The following is a 24,367-nucleotide window of genomic DNA, read 5'->3' as shown; positions in this document are numbered from 1 at the left end:
TGATATAGTAGCAAATTGTGGTTTTTATGTGCTGCTTTTGGTATTTAATTACACCTTTTCATGTCCTTGCTGGCCATTTTCAGAGTCCTCTTTGGTGAAAAACTGAATTGGCAAAAGCTGTATAATAGATGAATTTACAGCTGTGACAGAAAAGGTACCTTTTTTCTACCTCACAGGATTTGATTCCTTAGTTTTGGGGCTCAGGGATATAATTTTAGAGGATATCCTAGTTAATGGGCCTAGTAAAGTGTTAGTATTCTTGTTATATATCTCACAGCTTGATTTCTAGTTCTGAGGTCTTTAAAGCTAAAAAGCAATCTTCCAAGATTTCTGTATTTCAAAAGATCTAAATACACAGAAGATGAAGTATAATCAAGATTAGAAGAAAGAAATGAATAAGATTAATTGCCTGTATAAATAGCTGTCTTCAATGACCTAGGACCAGAGAAACTGGATTATAGCTGGCCACAGTACCTAACATTTTTATAAAACATTTTTTGTAAGAATCTTAATGAAAATGGAGGAAATACAGAACAGCATTTCAAACTCTCATCAACTCCAGACATTCTGCAACCATAAAGGTTGAATTAAACTCTGAAACTATTGCCCTGAAATATTTGTCAAACCTGAAACCAAATATAATATCTGAAGTCAAAAAGAATAGTTTGTTTTAACTAGTAAAAATTCTTTTCCTTAAGAAATAATATACTTTAAAAAAATCTATGTGAAATCAAGTAGGCAAAAGAAACTTGGAAGTTTAGATAAGAAACTTCTTAGTGAACAGTAAGTTTATGTTAATGAAGATGGAATAATTCAGAAAAAGATAATATTTGCATACCTGAAAGAATGTGATTAATCTCACTAAAGTTCATGTGCAGAAATTTTTAAAAATCAAAAGAAACAATTTTTTTAAATAAATTAAAGCCTAGAAAACCTTATGAGGCTGTTCTACTTAGTCAGATGGGATTACTGAGTAAAAAAAAAAAAAAAAAACCAAAAAACAATCAACCTAACAATACCTTAAACAACAATAAGTAAATGGTTTGCATAGTTTTGGTGTTTTCATCATCTCTAACATTGAATTAAGATTTATGTTCTCTAAAAAAAAAAAAAAAAAAAAACAAAAAACAATCAACCTAACAATACCTTAAACAACAATAAGTAAATGGTTTGCATAGTTTTGGTGTTTTCATCATCTCTAACATTGAATTAAGATTTATGTTCTCTAAGAAAAAAATTTAAAAACAGGTCAAGATTCTGTCATTTAAGCAACGTGATTTGATTTTTAAAAATTTAACACAACAGTAAGTAATTTTACCTATGAAGGCCTCACTATGAGTAATGAAATAGAAATTTATGAGAGTGTTGCTATTGGTGTTGTTTGTGGTTAACATAAATACAGTTTATAACAAGCATAGCACTTTTATGGTTTGCCACACCTACTACTGAAAAAGTATAAAAGGTCCTGGGAAGCTGGTGGTGATATTCACAACTCAGGAAATTTTCTTCCTCTCCCACACTTGAACCATCCAATCCTGACACCATGTGCTATTATGGCAACTACTATGGCAACCTGGGCTATGGCTATGGCGGCCTAGGCTGTGGCTATGGCGGTGGTTACGGTTGTGGCTATCGAGGCTATGGTGGGTATGGATATGGCTGCTGCCGCCCATCTTGCTATGGAAGATATTGGTCCTATGGATTCTACTGAAAGCTGCTACGGCCATTGAATCCATGGAATATGTTCATGTCTGAAGAATGAATCTGTGACTTACCCCATTTCTACTAATATGATTTCTCAAAATAGTAACACTCTCAGTCTAGATTATCATGAAAACTAGCAATGTCATATTTCACTGGTTTTATTGTGTAGGATTATAACAAATATGTTTTAAAGTATTTCCGTTCTATTATGACTGCTTTCAATAAATTTATCTTCAGAAAAAAATGAAATGATTTTATGCATATTTCTTTTACATCTTCATTTTGTTTGTAGATGATTATACAAAGGAAGTTGGTAATAATTAGCAGTTGATGTGACTCAAAAGACTACGCCTGAGAATCAGTTCTTTGAAATCTCAGTCATATATTAATAGCTGTCTGTAAATTGTCCAAAACAAGCCCAATTTTCAACTTCTACATGACAATTCCCTCCATTATTCCTTAAATCTAATGTTTGTTCTTTACATGTTTATTATAACATTTAAAATTAAGATTATTATGAAATCTTACCACTTAGATAATGTTGACTTTTTCCTCTTGAAATTACTAGCTAAGCAATCAAAGCACACCAGAATTCCGGCAGCTGTGATAGACTGACTTCCTGTTTGTTTCACAGAATCCAGTGGAACACATCCCAATTTGAAGGATGCATCTGTGAATTTTCTACAGTGTCTGCTTCTTTACTACATTCTGGTGGCTTCACCACAAGAAAGCCTTTCATTCATTTGATGTCATTTGGACAGATTCATGTTCATCATAAAATGGGTCATAGAATATATACTGCCAAATATGAGCCTGGTTATCTTTTAATAAAACTCTTTATGATACCTTATTTTTATTATAAGACCCATTTCATATATTCACTCATCTATTTATTCCTTCATTTCATTCACAGTTTATATTGTATTTCAGGCATTCTTCTGTGTAGAAAGAAAACATTTTGTTGATGTTTAAGATGGTTTCTATTGTGAGATCACTAAGTTATATGAAGATATGTCATTTACAAAAATCTTATATTTGCATACAACTAAAATCTTAAACTCTTGAAATCTGATTTTGAAATGCCTAAAATGCATTGATTTAGTGAAATTTTTTTGTCATCTTTACATACTTGTGTGTGCAAGATTACACAATCTTGCCTCTTTGAAACATCCTGATTGCATTTCCCACAAAACAATCCATTTGTTGTTTGGGCAGTTCACTGGACATTCAATACTATTTCTTCTCCAACGTCCTGACTCAAAGACACCAATTTTTCTTCTAACACTGTAGTTCATGGCCCAAATTTTAGATGCATAAGTCACTGAAAACTATTGGAAGCCAATATTAAATATTTGTAACAAACAAAATGCTATTTCAGGATGGAATTTACCCTGAGGCACTAACAAAATCCTTAAGGGTTTACCATATTCCTGCATTTGCTGACCCTCTCTCCTGAGTCAATTGGAAGGTTTTCAATAGAAAGAGCTTGGCTTCATTTACATTGAAGTCTCTTTGTGATTTGCTTCCTGATAATTTTTAATAAAGATAGAGGGAAGCTGGAATGGGAGTCTTTAGAACTGCTGGCTGCCTGTTTTTTATGCTCTCTGTTCTATCTTATTCTTGGTCATCTGTCTCATTATTGTTGTTGTTTTTATGTGCCGTCAAGTTGTTTGAGACTCATAGCGACCCTATTTACAACAGCCCTAAACCCTGCTCTATCCTGTGCCAATCGCACTGCTTCTGACACACCCATCCCTATTACCCCAGTCACTGAATCAATCCATCTCATAGAGGGTCTTCCCCTCCTGTGCTGTCCCTCCACCCTCCCAAGCATGATGTCCCTCTCCAAGGACCCTTCCCTCCTTACAACATGTCCAAAGTATGTCAGCCGAAGCCCCAGAATCCTTTATCCTCAGTCTGCAACAGAAAACACCATGATATCATTATTTGGATTAGTAGTGTTCTAGTCTTTAAATTAGTTCTCTTGCTCCTTAACACGCTGGAGAGATACTTTCCAGCAGATTTTCTCAATGCAAGGTATCTTTTGATTTCTTGACTACTGTTACCATGGGTATTGATTAATGATTCAATTAAATCAAATTGCCAAAAATTGCAATTTTTTTCTCCATCTATTACAATGTTGCATGTTGGTTTAATAGTGAGTATATTGATATTGAGATATATCTCTATAAACTTAGAGAACTATAAAAGTTATACAAGTGTTCGGGTCTTTTGTTCAAAGGATCGGTCACTATGAGTCATCTACGCAACTTGATGGCACTTAAAAACCATAAACAACAGTTTAATGTTCCGGTCCTTGGGAAATGACATCCTGCTGAAAGAAGTGGAAGGTCAGAGAAGAAAACAAGATCCGCAGCAAGACAGATTGATATGGCGACTATAGCAATGGGCTCGAGCATGTCTTGGATGGTGGAGACGGCATAGGATAGGGCAAGGGTTAGATCTGTTGTTCATTGAATTCTGTGAGCCAAAGAGAGAGCTCTGTTGGTCTAGTGGATAAAAAATTTTGCTATCAAGCCAAAAGTAGGTGATTTTGATCTGTGGGCCTCAGGCCTGGTTTTAATTGTTTTTGGTCAAACATTCTTCTAAGCAGTATAGCACTGGTCTGTCCATTTGCTGTACAGAGGTAACCTATGGTTACTTTGACGCTGAACACTGTGACACGGATGTGTCAAATGTGATAATGGTTACCCATGGTGGACAGTGTTTGGTGGAGCTCCCCAGTTAAAACAGACTTGAAAGCAGGAGTGGCATTCACTTCCAAAATAGCTTGCCTCCGGAAATTTATGAACTTAAAAAAATGACAAAAGTTATACAAGTGTTCAGGCCTTTCATTCATAGGGTTGCTATGAGTTATCTATGACTCAGCCGCACTTAACAACAATAACATTATATTTCCAGCTGTTTTTAATTTATCTTCAGCAAAATTTTACTTACATGCATGACTAATCATACAGTTCTATAATTTCAGCATTCATTTGGATCATACTTTTTAAGGAATTAAAAAAATGGTCCTCTTCAAATCAATAGATCATGTAGCTTTCTTTTAACCTTTTTGGCGAAAAACTGGGATCACATCCAGCACTGCATCTGTCTATTGGAACCTCTTAATTGGTATTCCATCAGTCATTATTGTTATGTGTTATTGAGTCATCTTTGATTCATAGCAACCCTATGCACAAGAGCCCTGAATCCTATCCTATCCTGAACTAATCTCACTGTTTGTGACACACCCACTCCCATTACCCCATTGCTGTGTCAATCATCTCATTCAGAGACTCTCCCTATCTTGCACTGTCCCTCCACCCTTGCAATGATTATATCCTTCTACAAGGACTGATCAAGCCTAGCAATATGCCCAAAGTATATGAGATAGAACTTTCAAAGTGTATGAGGCAGAACTTCCAAATTTGGGGGTTTACCTTCATCAGAACAAACCTGTTTGTCTCTCTGCACTTTATGATATGTTCAATACTCTCCTCTACCACCACAACTCAAAGACATCGATCCTTCTTCTGTCATCCTTAGTAATTGTCCAGTTCTCTAATATGTAGAAAGTAATTAGGAAGATTATGACGTGGACCTTAGCCTCTAGACTGACAATGTTCTTCAGCACTCTGGAGAGGGCCCTATTAGAAGGTTTTCCCAATGCAATTCTTCTTTTGATTTCCTAACTGTTAGTGTCAAAACTCGATTGTTAACAACTTCAGCCTACCCTTCATCTATCAAAGTGTTGACAAGTGGCCCAGTAGTGAGAATCTTTGTTTTTATTTTTTTATTTAAAATAAAATTCTTATTTTATGCTGATTTTACTTACACAGTCCATGTACATCATTTAACGCACAGTATCTCTCCCATTTCCTTTACCCATCCGTCCCTCTCCCCATCAAATTGTGATATCCTATGATTAACCACACCACCCATCCTCACCCTTCTGCTCTAACCTTCCCCTCCACCTTGGATTCTTGTGCACATTCTAGGATAATGATCTTATGCCTACCATATTTGTCCTTATGGGACTGAGTTAGTTCACTTAGCATAAAAGAATCTTTAATTTCTTGATCTTGACCTTCAACCCATATTGAAATTTGCAGTCCTTAATTGGAAACAAATGTTTCAGGTCCTCCTCAGTTTTGGCAAATAAAGTTGTTTCAACTGCATAACACAGGATATTGATGAGTCTTCCTCCAATCAGATGCCACATTCTTCCTCATAAAGCCCAGCTTCTCAAATGACCTGTTCTGAATATAGATTGGCAAGGTGAAGAGACAGGCTTCATCCCTGGCATACCACTTTTTTTTAACCATTCAGTGTTCCCTTATTTTGTTGGGAAGACTGCTTTTTGGTCCAAGTATAAGCTTCACATGTGCACAATAAAGTGTTCTGGGATTCAAAACCTTCTAAATGTTAGTCACAATTTGTTGTGATTCACACAGCCAAATCTTTTGCATAGTCAATGAAACACAAATAAATATTGCTGTGGTACTCTATTTTCAATAAAGATCCATCTTACATTGTCTACAATGTCCCTAGAATGCAAATTCAAACTGAAGCTAAAAAAATTAATTCAAAAGAATCAACATTTGAACTTGAGTCTATTTCACTGAAATTTAAAAGTCATCTCAGAAACAGGTTTGAGGTCTTGAACACTAAGGAACGAAGAGCAGATGAGCTGTAGGAAGATATAGAGAATATCATCCATGAAGAATGCAAAGGTCATTATAAAGATAGAGGAGGGAGAAAAGATTAGATGGATGTCAAAAGAAACTCTGAATATAGTACTAGAAAGTCATGAAGCCAAAGCAAGAAACTGGAAAAATCAAGGATCTGAACATAAAAATTTCAAAGAGAACCTCAGGAAGACAAAACAAAGCATTGTAATGAATTGTGCAAAGAAAATCTAAAGGGACAAGCTTGCTTGGAGTTCTTAAGATGAAGAAACTAAAGAACAAATTCAAGTCTCGGTTGACAATACTTAATGATGCTGTGGGGAGAATATTGAATGACCAGTAAGGATAAAAATAAGAAGGAGAGGATACACAGAGTCTCTGTAAAGCCATGGAAAAATTGGCTGACAGAAGAATTTCATGAAGTAACATATGTTCAAGAGGCAATGGTGATGAAAGAGAATGTTCAACCTGCTCTGAAAGAACTGGCAAAACAAAACAAAACAAAACAAAAACCAATGCCCCAGGAATTGATATAGTAGCAACTGATATATTTCAATAAGTATATTCTGCCCTGGATGTGAACTGTGCCAAGAAATCTGGAGGACAACTACCTGTCCCACTGACTGGAAAAAGATCCATATTTAGTTCCACTGCAAAAAAGGATGATACAAAAGAGTATAAAACTATTTATTTACATCAATTGTTTTTGTTGTAATTGCTGTTGTTTTTGTTAGAAGCCATCAAGTTGGGTGGTGGTTGTTGTTGTTAAGTGCCATTGAGTTGCAGGCAACTCATAGTGACCCTATGAACGGAAGTCCTGGACACTTCCTGTATAACTTTCATCCTTTCTCCAGGTTCATAGGGTTTCCAAAGGCAAGCTATTGTGGAAGTAGATGCCACCTGCTTCCAAGCTTGTTTTAACTGAGGAGCTTCACCAAACACTGTCCACCATGGGTAACCATTCTCACATTTGACTCCTCGGTGTCACAGTGTTTGGCTTCACAGGAACCACGAGTTAGTAGACATACCAGGGTTACACGGCCTAGAAGAATGTTTCACCAAAAACATTTAAAGGCAAGTCTGAGGGCTGCGGAGTAGAGTCACCCACCTTTGGCTTGTGAGCATGGCTTTCTGTTCGCTAGGCCAACTGGGCTTTCTCCCCCCCCCCCCTTTCTCTCTCTCTCTTGTTGGTGGTAGTGGAGTTGTTAAGTGCCAAATTAGGTACAACTCATAATAACCCTATGATTAGTGGATCAGAACCCTGTCTTATTTTACAAGGAGAATTTTGAGCTGTGGTTCTGGAGAAGAGCATTGAATATACTATGGACTGCTATGAGAACAAACAGATTTGTCCTGGAAAGGGTGATACCAGGCTGCTCCTTAGAAGCAAGTATTCTGAGGCTTCACCTGATATAATTTGGGCATGTTGCAGGAGGGACCAGTCATCAGAGAGGGACATCATTTTTGGGAGGGTGGAGGAACAGTGCGAGAGAGGAAGACCTTCTGTGAGATGGATTGACTAGGGTAATGAGGATAGGTGTTCAGGGACTATAAGATTGTCTCAGGATAGAGCAGCATTCAGAGCTGGTATACATAAAGTCACTATAAGTTGCAAGTGACAACAATGACAACTGTCAGACACATCTCCACAGAATACTAAAGAGAAACTATGTCAGTCTAGAGACTAAGGTGTACCTTATCCTGGCTAGGGTCTTCTCAATTTCTTACTATGAATCAAAGAGCAAGAGCTGGACAATGAATAAAGAAGATAGAAGAATCAGTGTCATTGAGTTGTGATACTAGAGAAGAGTAGTGAAGAAATGAATTGCCAAGAGAGCAAATTCTTTGGAGGCAAGGATTTAGAAATTTCATCTCACATATTTTGCATATGTTGCCCAAAGGTACTAGACCTTGAAAAAGAACATTCATACTTGGAAAGGTTAAGAGTCAGCACAGAAGAGGAAGACCCTGGATGAGATAGTTTGACACAGAGACTGTGGAAATGGAAACATGTGTGTCATAGACATTGAAATTGGCACAGGATAGGGCAAACTTTAGAGTCATTGTTCGTTCATAGAGTTGCTGTGAGACATAGTTGACCCAACCACACCTAACAACAGCAACAACGTATATTATGGTGAGTATCTATAATCTGCCTATTGGTTTGGAGGCTGGCAAGTTGCTATAATGCTGGAAGCTATGTTATTGGTATTTTAAATACCAGAAGGAGGGTCAAAATGGACAGATTTAAAGGGAGCTTGCAGACTGAGACAGACTAAAATGCAGGAATAGCCATTCACTTCTGAAATTACCGGCCCTCGAAAAAACTAAACATCTCTATAAGTAAGAATCAACGTAATAACACTTAAAAACAACAACCCAGAGAGTGCAGCTGTTGCTTCTCATCTTACTGTGGCAAATATTGATATTGTTGGATTCTATTGAGGAACTTCAAAAGCAGCTCAGTCGCCTGGTTTTTGGGCTCCTCCTGTGATTTCCATTTTTGTCCTTAAACATCTTCCCATGAATGTTTCTCCACTCTGCAAGAACTGAGATGAGCCTATTCAGGGTTATATGGATGAAATAACCTTGTATTTGACATCCTTCTGATTTTATAAAAATTAGCAGGCTATGTCAAAAGTATACATAAATTCTCACCTTTCAAAATATTCTAGTTGGAATGATTATTATTATTATTATTATTATTATTTATTATATATTTTATTAACTTTTCTCTCATAGGAGTAAATCTGATTTTCGGGTTAACACTAATTTTTCTCATATTCTATATTATTCTTGTGTGTGTGTGTGTGCACCTGAGTTCATGAGAAAGAGGGTACGGACTTTGTTCTTATTTAAGATCATAATATTTAGGTTAATTTAAACAATGTTTATACTAATATACATTTAAAACATTCACATTATATAAAAGATGTGCCTTTGCAGACAATTATTCCATTTCCTATAATTGTATGTCACAGACTTTCGTCTGGCTGTTTCTTGATCCCAACAGTCAGATAAATAATTCAATATGCTGTAGGTAGCTATAAATGGTTTATTCTACTTGCCTCATTTCTTATTTACACTTCAACAGAAAAAAATACTAAAAACTGCAACGTGATTGTTGTTGTTAGAGGTCATCAATTGAAACCAACTCATGGCTGACCCTTCAATGGATTTTCAGAAACAATATATCTTACAGGAGGAGATTGCCCATCTTTCTCCAGATGAGGAGTTGGTAGATCTGTAATTATTTTGATAATAAAGTTTTCTAGAAAAATATCACTTACAGTAAGTCATAATTCTATGAATACGTATTATAAATCCATTAAAGAGTCAATTTAGAAGATAAAAAAATCACTTCTTTTTTCTTATCAAACAGTATTTCATTATTCGTGATCTTTAAACATATATTTAGACATTGATTTTTTTTTCTTCTAACTTCAAAAAATCAAAAATACATCCCAAATTTTTCTAGTTTTCTTCCAGAAGTTAGCTTAATGAGGTAAATTAAGGTGTACTGTCTCTGAACACCACATGAATATTCCAAATAGTATTCTCAGAACCAAACAAAAGTGCCTGGGCAAAACTCAGATATTTATAAAACCTTTTCATTGAATAAAAAACTATCAATAGTACAAGCGGCCTTCATTTTAATGTGCTTCACTTTATTGCTTGTCAGAAATATTTTCTTGTTTTAGAAACAGAACGCTTGTAACATCCATGTAAAAAGCAAGTCTGTTACAATCATTTTTTCCAATAAGATTTTCTCTTTATTTGTCACAGTTTTGTAATTCTTACAGTATTTTATAAGTTTTCATAATGCTATTATATGTTTAATAGACCATTTTTTGTTGTTGTTAGGCCATAGGATTATATATACAATAAAACCTTTATATGCACTGGGAAACACAAAAATTTCATGTGGCTCACTTTATTGCAAAAGACATTTTATTTTTGGCAGGCTGGAAATTAATCTACAACAATATGTCAGAGGAATGCCTGTCTCATCTAAGAAATATATTTTTTGTTATTGTTGCTGTACTATGCCTTCCAGTCATCTGCGACTTAATGTCCCTTGATGATATGAATAGAAACACTACCAGATCTTTTGCTATGTCCACTGTCATTGCCGTATTTTAATCCATTGCTGCAATGACTGTGCCCATCCACCTCACTGCAAGTTTTCCTTTTGTGTTCACCTACTTTGATGTCTTTCTCCAGGGCCTGGCTCCTCATGAGAACAACAAGCATGTGAGAGGAATTCTCACCATTCTTGCTTCTAAGAAGTTCTTTAGACATACTTCTTCCAACACAGATTTATTTTTTCTTTTGATAGTCCTTCCAGTAGTAGTACCTTGACCATAGAAAGAGAAAAATCTCCTTCTGTATGAATTACAACCTTGGAAAGCACTAGCAGGTCAGGTGTGAATGGGTTCCTTACTCAACTGCAAAGACTTTGAACTGAGTTTGGAAAAACATGGTATATTCAATATTCTTTATAAAACCAAAATTCAAAAATGATTTCTCTTTTAGTGTTCTTATTAAAATATTTCATTGAAATCTTACATTGTCTCAGCAACTAATTCAAGTAAATTTCCATATTTCCATTGAGGTGATTTATTTATTTTTCCAAAAAGTCTTATACAGCTGATATATACCATTAAGCAGTCAGCAAGAGGAATTATATCATTAAAAGCATTAATAGATGATCTTAACCTTGTGGCTAATAGCATTTTTGGTATATATCTTGAGCCCAATATTTAGATATGTATGTTCTATTCTCTGCACTTTAAAGAAAGCACATAAAGATACAATGAACGGCTTCTTTCCAGAACAACATTACCTGTGCATCATGAACCTGCATATTACTTCACGAACCTGGATATTACTTGTTTTTATGCTTCTACTAAAGTTGATTTTTTCCCTGAAAATGAAAAAATCTTTCTTTCAATAAGTAAATAGGACTTGAAATACTTCCTTCTGAATATCAAAGAATGTAGCTTTCAATGTGAATTATATCTCAACATCAAGAAAGAAAAATCCTTACCACTGGGAAGAAGGGAAATCTTTACCTATAAGCAACAGTAGGGCAGTTGAAAAACAGATTAAAAATGTGAAGGGTTTCATTTTACAATCAACTTTAATGGTATCAGCAATCAGGATATCGAAAATATGTTTCTCTGGTTAAATCTGCTATCAATCCAAGTCATGCTATTTTCAATGGCATCTGAACGTTGAACAAAGAATTAGGAAGACTGAGGAATTTACAGAATTGATACCTTTAAAATGTAGTGTTGGAGTAGAATACGGACTATCGCAAGGATTGTCAAAAGCAAACAAGTCTGTGTTGGAAGAAGTGCAATAAGGATGCTTCTTAATGACAACAATGGGGATGTTTCCTCTAACACGCTTTGAGCATGTTGTTGGGAGTGACAAATTCTTGGAAAAAAGACATCATCCTGGGAAAGATGGAAAGTCAGGGGAAGAGAGGAAGACCCTCAGCAAGATGAATATACAAAGTAATTACAACAATGTATTTGATCATATCAGAGACCACAAGGATGCTGCACAAGGTTCAAATCTGTAGTTCAGAGGACCACTAAGAATCATAGTGGACTCGACAGCACCTAGTAACAAAGTGAAGATTATAAGATTGTAAAGGACTTTTATTGGTCATAAAGTATTAGAAGTAATCTTCCATTTTATTTGCATACAAAATATTTTAGCCCATGTATCCCTCTGGTATAATTTTCTAAACTGGATTTATACTATTTCCATGCATTATGTATTCTATGAGTCAAATCAAAGGACATATTGCATTGACAAAATCTGCAGATCAACAAGGATCTCTCCAAAATGCTAAGGATATCCATTTAAAGACTAATGTTCATCTAGCTTAAACCATGGCATGCACTACAATCCCAAAGGCATGAGGTTTGAATCCAACAGCTGCTCCATAGGAGAAAGATGGGTAATCTCCTCCTGTATGATTTACTGCCTCTGAAAACCCTCTGAAAGGTCAGCTATAAGTTGGGTACAACTCCACAGCACAAGATAACAATGACATGCATCTGAAAGTTGGACAATGAATAAGGAAGAAAAAAAATCAATACCATTCACATTTAATTTTGAAGAAGAATACTGCATACTCCATGGACTGCCAAAAGCACAAAACTTTAGTCTTAAAGTACAACAAGGGTGGTCTGTAGAGGCAAGGATAATAAATTTTGTGTCACCTTTTTGGGCATTTTTTTTCCCAGTCAAAATGAGGACTCTGGAAAAAAAAGAGAAAAAAAGAAAAAAGAACTCATTCCGGAAAACAAGAAAAGTCAGAAAAAGATGCTCAACCAAATGACTGACACAGTGGCTAGAACAACAGGCTTAGGCACTTCAGAGATGGTGAGGATGATACGGTATAAGGTAAGGTACAAATCTGTGGTTCAGTCAACTTGACGATACCTAACATTTCTCTGAAAGAGATTTGCAAATAATATTAATGTAAAAACACCCCAGCATCTCAACAAGGAAAAAACAAACAAAAACCCTACTGACTAGGAAAACATTTGTCAATGCATACCATCTCAGATAAGGGTCTCATAATAAAAGTTTATGGAATACTCCTGGGCTTCCACAACAAAAAAGACTGATGATAACACAATTACAAAATGGGCAGAAGACAGGGAAATACTTTTCATAGAGAAAGACATTCAGATGGCCAACAGACATGCAGAAAACCCAATGAGATATCATCTAACCTCTGTTATGTTACATGCGGTCAAGTCACCTGTGACCCATAGCAACCCTATGTACAGTATTTCTGAAGCCTGCCTTGTCCTGAGCCAGTTTCACTGATTCTGATACACCAACTCCCATTGTCTTAGTCACTGTATCAATCCATTTCATCAGGGTCTTCCTCTTCTGTGCTGTCCCTCCACCCTTCTAAGCACGATGTCTTTCTCCAAGGACTGGTCTCTTGTCATATGCCCAAAGTATGTGAGATGGAGCTTCAGAATCCAAGCCTCTAAGGAGAAACTTGATTTTACTCTATCAAAGACAGACCCATTTCTTTTCTTGACGGTCCATGGTATGTTTAAGTATCTTTTTCAGAACCACACCTCGAAGTCTTTGATTCTTCTGTCATCCTTAATCATTTGTCCAGCTCTCTGATGCTTATCAAATAATTACAAAAATCATGGCCTAGATTAGGTGTACCTTAGTTTCTAGACTGACATAGCTGCTTCTCAGTACTCTTGGAAGCCTCTGTTTAGCAAATTTTACCAATGCAATTAGCCTTTCGATTTCCTGACTGCTGTTGCCAAAAGTGTGATTTTGGAGCTGAGTAACCTGTAATTTTTATTTTTTTAAGCTGCAATTCTGAACCTCAACCTCTTATCCATCTATCATGGTGCTGCCAATTGGGCCAGAAGTGAGAATCTTTGTCTTCTTGATGTTAAGCTTCAATTCATATTGAAGACTACGGTCTGTGACCTTCTGCAGCAAATGTTTCAAGTCCTCCTCAGTTTCAGTAGCAGTGGCAAAATTTAACAGGACAGAAAGCAATAGATGTTGGAGAGGCTGTGGAGAGATAGGAACTCTCAAACATTGTTGGTGGAATTGTAAAATGATACAACCACTCTGGAAAGCAATTTGACATTACATCAAAAACATGAACATAGAAATTCCATATGACTCAGCTATTTCACTTCTAGGAATATACTACAAAGAATTTAGAACTGAGACACAAGTAGGCATTTGTACACTAATATTCATAGCAGTGTATTCACAATCACAAGAACATGCAAACAGCCCAGATGCCCAACTACAATCAAATGGATTGAGAAATTGTAGTACATTCACAGGATGGATCATTAAGTATCACTCAAGAACAATGATTTTGAAAATTACTACATTACTTGGAATAGATCAGAGAGCATTATGCTAAGTGAGCTAATTTAGTTTCATAAGGACAAATACTGTCAAAATAGAAGTTTAACTAATGAAATGTGTATGGGGACCCAAGATGGGAAAGGATGGAAAATAAATGGTAGGGTCACACAATTTGCTAGGTAGAGGAAGGAGGTTAAAGAAATGGGAAAGACCTGGCAGGGATCTGGAAAGATGGGGTAATGGTGGACATAGCTCAATGGTGATTAATTTTATAAAACACAGTGAATGGGAATGATTGTATGAAACAAAATGTGAAAGAAGGGTAGTGTGAAACATTGTATATGACTTTGTACACAAACCAATATAAAATAAAAAATAAAAATAATGTTATAAAACTAGGAAAAATATTTCACATTTATGTTTGGTATCTTTGCTGAGTAACACTGTGCTCATATCATTGTTTTAGTATGTTTCAGTCTCTCAGACACATACCATGTCTCCTCTAGGATTTGCAACAGTTCTAGTTTCAAAAACTTGGCTTCAGTTAATGTGGATAAAGATCAACTTCATAATTTGTACCAATGATACTGCATCAACTTATTCCCAAGCATTTAAAAAGAAAAAGTTATGCTATGGCACCTGTGTATATATTCTTTCATTTGCTTAATTTGTTGGAATATCCTGTGTAAGTTCTTTCAGGGACATAGCAAAATCAAAGAGGACCCTAGAAACCTATTAATGAAGAAATGAAATCAGGAACAACACAACTCTGCCAGAACTACTAAAATAAGCCTTTTTCATTGTCCATTTATGTTTGATTACACTGTGACAGAAGAAATGTGATAAAATGACACTCATTCCTAACAGGGAAGAAATTCAAGACTGATTTTGTGGAACCAGCATACACTAAATATAAAATAAATAATTTGCATTAGGTAAATGATGAATTTTTCCAGATATAATAATCTAAGACATATAATCAAAAAAACGAATGTAAAATTCATAATCGAAGAAGAAATCCTTTTGTTACAGGATATAAATTAAAAGTATTTGAAGTCAATATCAGTGATTCAAAAAAAAAGTCTTTTGCACCAATGAGCACAATTCATAAAATGTCTGGTATTCTAGTTTCAAGTAACTTTCATCTTCCAACCATCCATTTCATATCTGATTGAATTCAAGTTAATATTTATTAAATGGAATATTAATAAAAGGACTTGTATAATCATAAAATTACAAGAATCAAATCAAACACAGCATTTTGCATGAATTTAAGATGTATTTATAAAGTTCAGTAAACAAGTATAGAATCTTTTTACTAAGAGTAAATTATTAAATTATAGACTAATTGTACTCAATACCACATTTCCCAAAATATAAGAGTTAGTTCACTAAAGTTTCTATTTTAAATTAATCTAAAACATGAGGTCAAAACGGATTGGTCAAAATCCAGAACTGATGGCATATAAAAAGGCACTATGTTGGTGATTATATACAAACTTGGGGAGTGTATTTCTTATTCCACACCTGAACCATCTGCTCCTAATAGCAAATGCTACTAAGACAACAACTATGGTAGCCTGGGCTATGGCTACTGTGGTCTGGGATATGGCTGTAGTTATCACAGCCATCATGGCTATAGAGACAACTTGCTGCAGAATATACTGGTGACCTTATGCAGTAATTTCAAAGACTACTGGGCTCAACATCCTAATAATTTATCTAATCTGTACCCAAAATTTTTCAACCCAGTATCAGAGATTTGATATTGTTGAACCCCTACTTATGATCAAAAAGTATTAAAGTTTAATATGCTTTTTCTAGATTGTTATTGTTGTGTAAAATTGAGAAGGGTGTATGCCAGGGATGTGTGCTCTCTCCATACCTTTTCAACCTGTATGCAGAGCAAATTATCCGAAAGGCTGAGCTCTATGAGGAGAAGCGCGGCATTAGGATTGGTGGACGATCTCTCAACAATATTCGTTATGCAGATGACACAACCCTGCCTGCTGAAACTGTGGAGGACCTCATGCACTTACTGCAGAGGGTCGAAGACTGCAGCCTTCAGTATAGACTGGGGCTCAATGTCAAGATGACAAAGATTCTCACCACTGGACCAATCGGTAGCGTCAGAATGGGTGGCGAAGAGATTGAGATTGTTCACAGCTTCAGTTTGCTCAGCTCCACGGTCAACACTCTTGGCACCAGCAGCCAGGAAATTAAAAAAAAAAAAAACAACGTATTGCGATGGGAAAGGCTGCTGTTAGGGACCTCTCTAAAGTACTCAAGAGCAACGGTGTCTCTCTGGAGACTAAGGTGCACCTGATACAGATGTATGTAAATATAATTTGGAATGTATAGCAACTGAAATAAAATTTTCTTTTTTAATATATATCACCATTACATATCTCTTCATAGTCCAATTCATTATATTTAAGTAAATCACAAATTAATGTTTCATAGACTTTCATTGCTGTCAATTTTAGTTTACTAATATTACTTTTTCTCTATATAGTCTATGTTTATGAAAAAAAGACAGGCACAGAGACAGACACACACACACACACACACACACACACACAGCAAGCCAATAAATCCAAAATCAAAGCTATGTTGTTTGTTTCCTTCAAATAATGGAACTCAGGAAGACTAGTGCTAAGAAACTACACTGCAGTCTCAAAGGTGTGTGGTTCAAATCCTCCAGCTGTTCTGTGGAAGGATGGGCAATCTCCTTCCGTGCAGTTTACTGACTCTGAAAACCTGAGAGAGAGTCAACTATGATTTGGTTCAAACTAAACGGCACACAACAACTACACAATTATACAATGTGCAGTAAAAAGTTGGAATTCATGTGCACATGTAGCTCTTACTCATACACATCCAAATAAATTGAAGCCTCTGTCTCATACCGCAATTTGGTAATCATTTCCACAGAGAAATTTTCGTTTTCTGTCAGCACATTCTAGATATTTCTGTCATGAGCTGTTTTATCACACCTTTGTTTTTAGGTTCCTTGGAGTCAACTCTGACTCAGGTAATTCCTTGGTCAACAGATCAAAATTTGCTCCAAATGTGTGCCATCCTCACAATTTCTATTGTGCTTATGTCTGCTGTCGCAGTCAATGTGTCAATCTATCTCACTGAGTATCACCCTCTACTCTCTAAGCCTGTTGTCCTTTTCCAAGGATCGGACTCACTTGATAGTGTTGATAGTGCCAAGTATATCAAGAAATTACAAATTGGGAAAAATATTTGTCAATAACATATCTTACAAGGAGTTCACCTCTAAAATGTATAGGAAAATCCAACAATTCAATAAAGGAAGGAAAGATCACCAAGTTATAAAATAAGTAGAGGCATAGAAAGAGATTTCATCAAAGAGAAGACATTGAGATGGGTAATAAACACCTAGGGACCTCTGATGTCCTAAAAGTGAGTAGCTGTACCAAGCCAAAGGCACACAGTTTGAATCAAAGAAACATTCAAGATATTTAGCTATTGTTGTTGTTATTGTCTTTGAATGGACTTCCACTCATAGCAACCCTAGAGCAAGAGATTGGAAACTTTCTTATTCTTAATCACTCTCATTGTCTCCAACATGCTTGTTTCTTTCAGTGTGCTAATTGTTACAGACACTGTAATCCATCTCCTGCAGGATTGTCCATCTCCCGAAGTGTCATCCTCTATCACTTACCCTCCACCTTGCCCACCATTATCACTTTTCCCAACACTGTCTCTTCCTGATAACTACTATCCATGACTTTAAAGAACACCTTGGTTGCATTTCCTTCAAACTGATTTGTTTGTTCTTACAGCAATCCACAAGATACTCGATACTAATGACCAATACCACAAATCAACAGTATTAACCATTGTAATTATTGTTGTTGTTGAGTACCTTCAAGTCAGAACCAATTCATAAGCAGTAAAACACCTATGGAAAGATTGCAAATCTTACTTCTGTGGATCAGCTTGTCGAGTCAAACTGTGTACCTTTTGTTGGGCAGTGCAATTCCTTACCATGAAGTCACCAGAACTCCATGAAATAGCATTTCCCTACAGCAACAATAGCAAAACTCAGTAAGATAGCAAGCACGTGCTGGCAAAACTATAATGAGATTGGAGCTTTCATGTCCTTAAAAAATTAGGAATTATGCTTTTTGACCTAGAAAGTCCTCTACTAAGCATATAGCCTAGAGAAATAAGAGCTATGACAGGAGCTCGTATATGTACACCCTTGTTTACTGCCATGTTTGTGAGGAAGCTTTGGTGAAGCAGTCTGTAGAGGGTAATGTCGTGTTACTAACTCCAAAGTTGCTAACCCCTGTCTGGAAGTTTGAATCCACCAGTTTCTTCATATTCATTCCAACTGAATAAAGATTTATTTCCATATTTTTTATGAAGGAATGTGTCAGTCTCCACATTCTCGAGGAATCTAGGACTAAAAGTAAAGACTATACACTTCATTAGAGAAAAGGTTGGAAGAACCCTAGAAGCATTAATCCACAGCATGAACAGTCTTCCAAGCATCATGAAAATCCTACCACCAGGAGAGGGTAAAATAGACGAATGGGACCTTCTAAGAAAAAAATCCCTATGCACGTCCAGAAACATCCCTAACAGGGTAAAATGGGAAGCCAGAGACTGAGAAAAAACATTTGGTAATGACATGTCTGATAAGGGGTTTATATCTAGAATTTATAAAACACTAGAGCATCACAAAAAGATAAACAACCCAATTGTAAAATGGGCAAAAGATATGAACAGACACTCCACCAAAGAAGATGTTCAGATGGCGAAGAAACACATGCAGAAATGTTTAAAATCCCTACTTCTAAGAGATAGATCAAAACAACTATATCATCTCACCCCAGTAAGAATAGAAAAATTTAACAGAAAAGCAAAGAACAAATGCTGGTGAGGTTGTTGAGAAACTGGAACCCATATTGGAAGGCAATAAGGCACTTCCTCAGAAAGCTGGACCCAGCAATTCCACTACTGGGAATTTAAACATATATATGTACACCTATGTTTATTGCTGTTTTGTTCAAAATAGCAAATAATTGGAAACAACCCAAATGCCCATCAACAAATGAATGGATAGAGAAGCTGTGGTACATTCACACAATAGAATATTATGCAGCATTGAAAAAAAAAGATTTCATGAAATATTATACAAAATGGGTGACCATGGAGGACATTATGCTGAGTGAAAGATCTCAGTCACAAAAAGACAAATACCGTATAATGCCACTGTTATAAAACAGGACTGACATGGTGGTTGGGGGAAACTAAGAAAAAAGGGGATAAATAATGTACAAGGCATTGAAAAAGACAAGGGAGAGAACTGTATAAACAGAATATACGATTAGGTATTATTGGTGTGAGAAAAGGTCCAGAATAAGAGCTGCATAGTAAATTGGTCTGGGGAAGAAGGGATTGTATTAAAAAAAAAAATCCAAAACACCAAAAAAACCCCAAGACCAAACAAATTTTAACAACCTGTTCTGCTAGCTTCAGTTTGCTTGGCTCCACAATCAACACTCTTGGTACCAAGAGCCAGTAAATTAAAAGATTAATTGCATTGGGGAAAGTCGGCTGTCAGAGACTCTCCAAAGTACTTAAGAACAATGAGGTCAGTCTGGAGACTAAGGTGTGCCTGATACAGGCCTGGCCTTTGCAATTAATTGATATGTGTTGAGGAGAATTGATGCTTTTGAGCTGTGATAATGGAGAATAAAATTGAACATATCATGAACAGCTAAGAGAACTGGTTCTTCCTAGAAAGGGTGAAGCCAAGCTATTCCTTGGAGACAAAGATTCTGAAGCTTCTTGGTCTAACATACTTTGGGTTTGTTTCAAGGAGCAACCAGTCCTTGGAGAGGGACATTATGCTTGAGAGGGTGAAGGGACAGCACAAGAGAGGAAGACCCTGGAAGAGATGGTTTGATTCAGTGACTCGGGTAAGGAGGTAGATGTATCAGAGACAGTGAGATTGCAATAGGATAGAGTTGGATAAAGGGCTGTTGTGCATAGAGTCAGTATGAGTGGCAAGTGACTTAACAGCACATAATAACAACAACATTCTACTTGGTGATTTACAACAAGAAAAATACTTCTTGAATCTACAATTTAACTTGATAGTCTGTCTAGATCATTCATATGGACACCTACCTATATGAGGAACAGATTATCCAGGAGGCTGGGCTCTATGAGGAGAAGTATGACATCAGGATTGGAGGTAGACTCATCAACAATCTGCGTTATCTGAGGATCTGAAGTGCTTGCTTCAGAAAATTAAAGACTTCAGCCTTCGATATAGATTGAAGCTCATCATCAAGAAAACAAAGATTCTCACCACTGAACCAATTAGCAGCATCATGATAGATGGTGAAGAGACTGAGATTGTTAACAGTTTCAGCTTTCTTGGCCTCTTGGTACCAGCAGCCAGGAAATTAAAAGCCAATTTGTATTGGGAAAGTCTGCTGTCAGAGACCTCTCCAAAGTACTGAGGAGCAACAATGTCAGTCTGGAGACTAAGGTGTGCCTGATCCAGACCATAATCTTCGCAATTACTTGCTATTCATCAGAGAGCTGGACAATGACTAGGTATGATAGAAGGAGAGTTGATGCTTTTGAGTTGTGATGCTGAAGAAGAGTATTGAATATATCACGAACTGCTAGGAGAACAAACAAATTTGTTCTGGAGAAGTTAAGCCAGGCTGCTCCTTGGAGGCAAGGATTCTGGAGCTCCATCTGACATACTGTGGATGTGTTGCAAGGCGGGACCAGTTCTTGGAAAGGGACATCACGCTTGGGAGGTGGAGGGGACAGCACAGAAGACAAAGACTCTTGAAGAGATGGATTGATTCAGTTACTGGGGGTAAGTGGGTCAGACAATAACATTAGCACAGGATAGAGCAGGGCTTAAGGCCATTGTACACAGGATCACTATGAGTCACAGCTGACTTGAAGACACATAACAATAACAACAATGTGTGGTAGGCTCTTATATGTTTGTAATTTGTAAGGCTCTAAGTTAAAGAACTGCCAAGAAACAAATAGATCTGTCTTAGTGAGGGTGAAACCAAGTCTCTCCTTAGAGCCTAGGATTTCGAAGCTTCCTTTCACATACTTTAGGCATGTGGCCAGGAGAGACAGGCCCTTGGAGAAGGACCTCCTACTTGGAAAGGTGGAGGGATAGCACAGGAGAGACCTTGGATGAGACGGATTGATAACTGGGGCAATGAGGGTTGGTGTGTCGAAATTAGTGAGACTGGCTCAGGACAGGGCAGGGTTTAGGGCTGCTGTACTTGGTGTAGCTATGAGTCACAGGCAACTCAATGACATATAAAAACAACAACAAGTTAAAGTTCTTAACCCTGTTTCTATGTCATCTTTTACTTTCTAGGAAGTTAGTTCATACTTATTTTAATGGCATGTGTGTAAGAAAGAGCAGAAAAGTTCAAGGTTTCTTGAAGCTCATTCCAAGAACAAATCCTTCTTGTCTATTAGGCTAAACAAATCCCACAGCAAAATTTTAAGCAGTATATAATGTCTCTTCCCTTTGTCAAGACAAGTTGGAGCATCATATGGAGAAGATGTAAATACAAAGAAAGGTGGGTATTTTATTTTTTAATTTTTTAAAATTTTTTTAGAAAGGTGGGTCTTTTAAAAAGACCATTTTAGAAAAACAATCTACCATTTCTTGAAAGGGTAATTTTATTTTTTAAAATTTTTTATTTTATTTTATTTCATTGTTTTGCGTGTGTGTGCCATCAAATCCAATCTGACTGGTACAGGAGGTGATTGTCAATCCATCTCCAGGAGAGCATCTGGTGGGTTCAACCATGCACCCCTGGGATTGCATTGTAACTTCTTGCCACTAGGCCACCAGAGCTCCCTGAAAGGGTAATTTTAATCTTCTCATGTTTGTTGTTGTACTGTGCCTTTGGAGTCACCTGCAACCCACAGCGACCTTATGCATAGCAGCTCTGAAGTTTGCCCTAACCTGAGCCAGTTTCACTAATTCCAACACACAAATCCCCATTGCTTCTGTCACCAAATCAATCTGTTTAATTCACTGTCTTCTTCTCTTAAACTGTCCCTCCATTCTTCTGAGCATGATGTCCTTCCTTATGCAAGTACTGGTTTCTCCTGGAGATGTGCCCAAAGTACGTGAGACGGAGTTTCAAAATCCTAGCCTCCAAGGAGAAACTTGTTTTACTCTCTCCTTCATGGATCTATTTGTTTTCTTGCAGTCCATGGGATGTTCAAGACTCTTCTCTGGCACCACAATTCAAAGGCATCGATTCTTCTTCTGTCATTCTTAGTCATTGTGGAGCTTTCTGATGGATAATAAGTAACTGTAAAGAGTATGGCCTGCATTAGATGCACCTTAGTCTCAAGTCTGACATTGTTGTTTTTCAGTACTCTTAGAGGTCCCTGGCAGTAGATTTTACCAATGCAATTGGTCTTTTGATTTCCTGACTACTGGTGCTCAGTGTTGATGGCTGAACCAAGCGAGGTGTAATAGTTAACATCCTCAATCTCCATCTATCATGGTGCTGTCAGTTGGTCCAGTGATGAGAAGCTTTGTCTTCTTGATGTTGAGCTTCAATCCATATTGAAGATTACAATCCTTGACCTTCTGCAGCAAGCGCTGCAGGTCCTCCTCACTTTCAGTAAGCAAGGTTGTGTCATCTGCATAATGTAGGTTGTTAATGAATCTTCCTCCAATCCCAATGCCACATTCCTCCTCATAAGCCCCAGCCTCTCAAGTGATCTGTTCTGCATAGAGATTGAAAAGGTATGGAGATAGGATGCATTCCTGACACACAAACACACCTTTCTTGATTTTGAACCATGCAGTGTTTCCTTGCTCTGTTCTGAGTACTGTTTCCTGGTCCAAGTATACGTTTCATATAAGCACAATCAAGTGTTCTGGGATTTCCATTTTCCTCAAGGTTAGCCATAAGTTGTGGTGATCCACACAGTCAAATGTCTTTGCACAGTCAATGAAACACAGATAGACATTCCTCTGGTACTCTTCGCTTTCTGCCAAGATCCATCTGACATTAGCAATATTGCCTTTATTGCCACGACCTCTTTTAAACTCAACATGTATTTCTGGTAGTTCATTGTTAATGTACTGTTTCAGTCATTTCTAGATAATCTTCACCATGATTTGGCTAGCGTGTGATATCAGTGTTGTTGTTGTTGTTCGATAATTTCCATATTCTTCCAGGTCATCTTTTTTAGAATGGGAATAAATATGGATCTCTTCCAGTCAATTGGACAGGTAGTTATCCTCCAGATTTATTGGAACAGCCTTGGTGAGCACATCCAGGGCAGTGTCTATTTGTTGAAATACTTCAATTGGTATGTTTTGCCAAGTCTTTCAGAGCAGTCTGAACTTCCTCCTTTGTCACCATTGTCTCTTGAACATATGCTGTTTCTTGAAATTCTTCTGTGTCAGCCAATTCTTTTTGGTACAATGACTGTGTAATACTTCCATCTTCTTTTAGTGCTTCTTGAATCATTCAATATTCTGCTCATAGCATCCTTAAGCATCACAATTTGTGGCTTGTGTTTGTTCTTTAGTTTCCTCAGCTTAAGAAATTCTGAGTTTGACTCTTTTCTTTTTTCTTCAAAAATGCACTATATCTTTATTGACAAATTAATGAAAAGATAATATGGCTATAACAATAAGCAAATAAGAATAAAATATATATAGCTTTTCAAAAGTAGAAGATGTCAAGAAGAAGGGTGGGAGAAGGAGAAGGGGGAAGACTCCTGAGGTAGCAGAGATTAGTGGGCACATGGTGAAAGAATAGGCAAGGTGCAATGTGATTTGCTGAAAAAGAGCACTGATCACCAGTAATTTATTCTATAAAACACAATGTATGCAAACAATTGTATAAAATTCAATGTACATAAGTGAAATGTAATTTATATGAACAATTGTACAAAGCCAATTTTTTAAAGAGAGGTACTGAAGATAAATAAGGCTGAGAAACGTAAAACTCAGAAATACAGGTTTACAAAGTTATAAGGATTGCTGTTGTGTACGATAGTCAAAA

The 24,367-nt window shown here is 36.7% G+C and overlaps 1 protein-coding gene across 1 annotated transcript in view; it reads left to right on the top strand.

Annotated features, from left to right (window-relative positions):
- Positions 1-1,543: 1,543 nt before the first annotated feature.
- The window catches only part of LOC102863226 (keratin-associated protein 21-1-like), a 49,461-nt gene continuing 26,637 nt past the window's right edge, over positions 1,544-24,367 (top strand). The window contains exon 1 of the mRNA XM_006886809.1: positions 1,544-1,647. Coding sequence (XP_006886871.1) covers positions 1,544-1,647 — 104 coding nt within the window. The remainder of the gene's footprint in view (positions 1,648-24,367) is intronic.

This window comes from Elephantulus edwardii, unplaced genomic scaffold (assembly GCF_000299155.1).
Source record: "Elephantulus edwardii isolate Elephantulus edwardi_28Jun2011 unplaced genomic scaffold, EleEdw1.0 scaffold00051, whole genome shotgun sequence".
NCBI lineage: Eukaryota > Metazoa > Chordata > Mammalia > Macroscelidea > Macroscelididae > Elephantulus > Elephantulus edwardii.
Note: the sequence above shows the minus strand (reverse complement) of the source record. Positions and strands in the feature narration are given on the sequence as shown.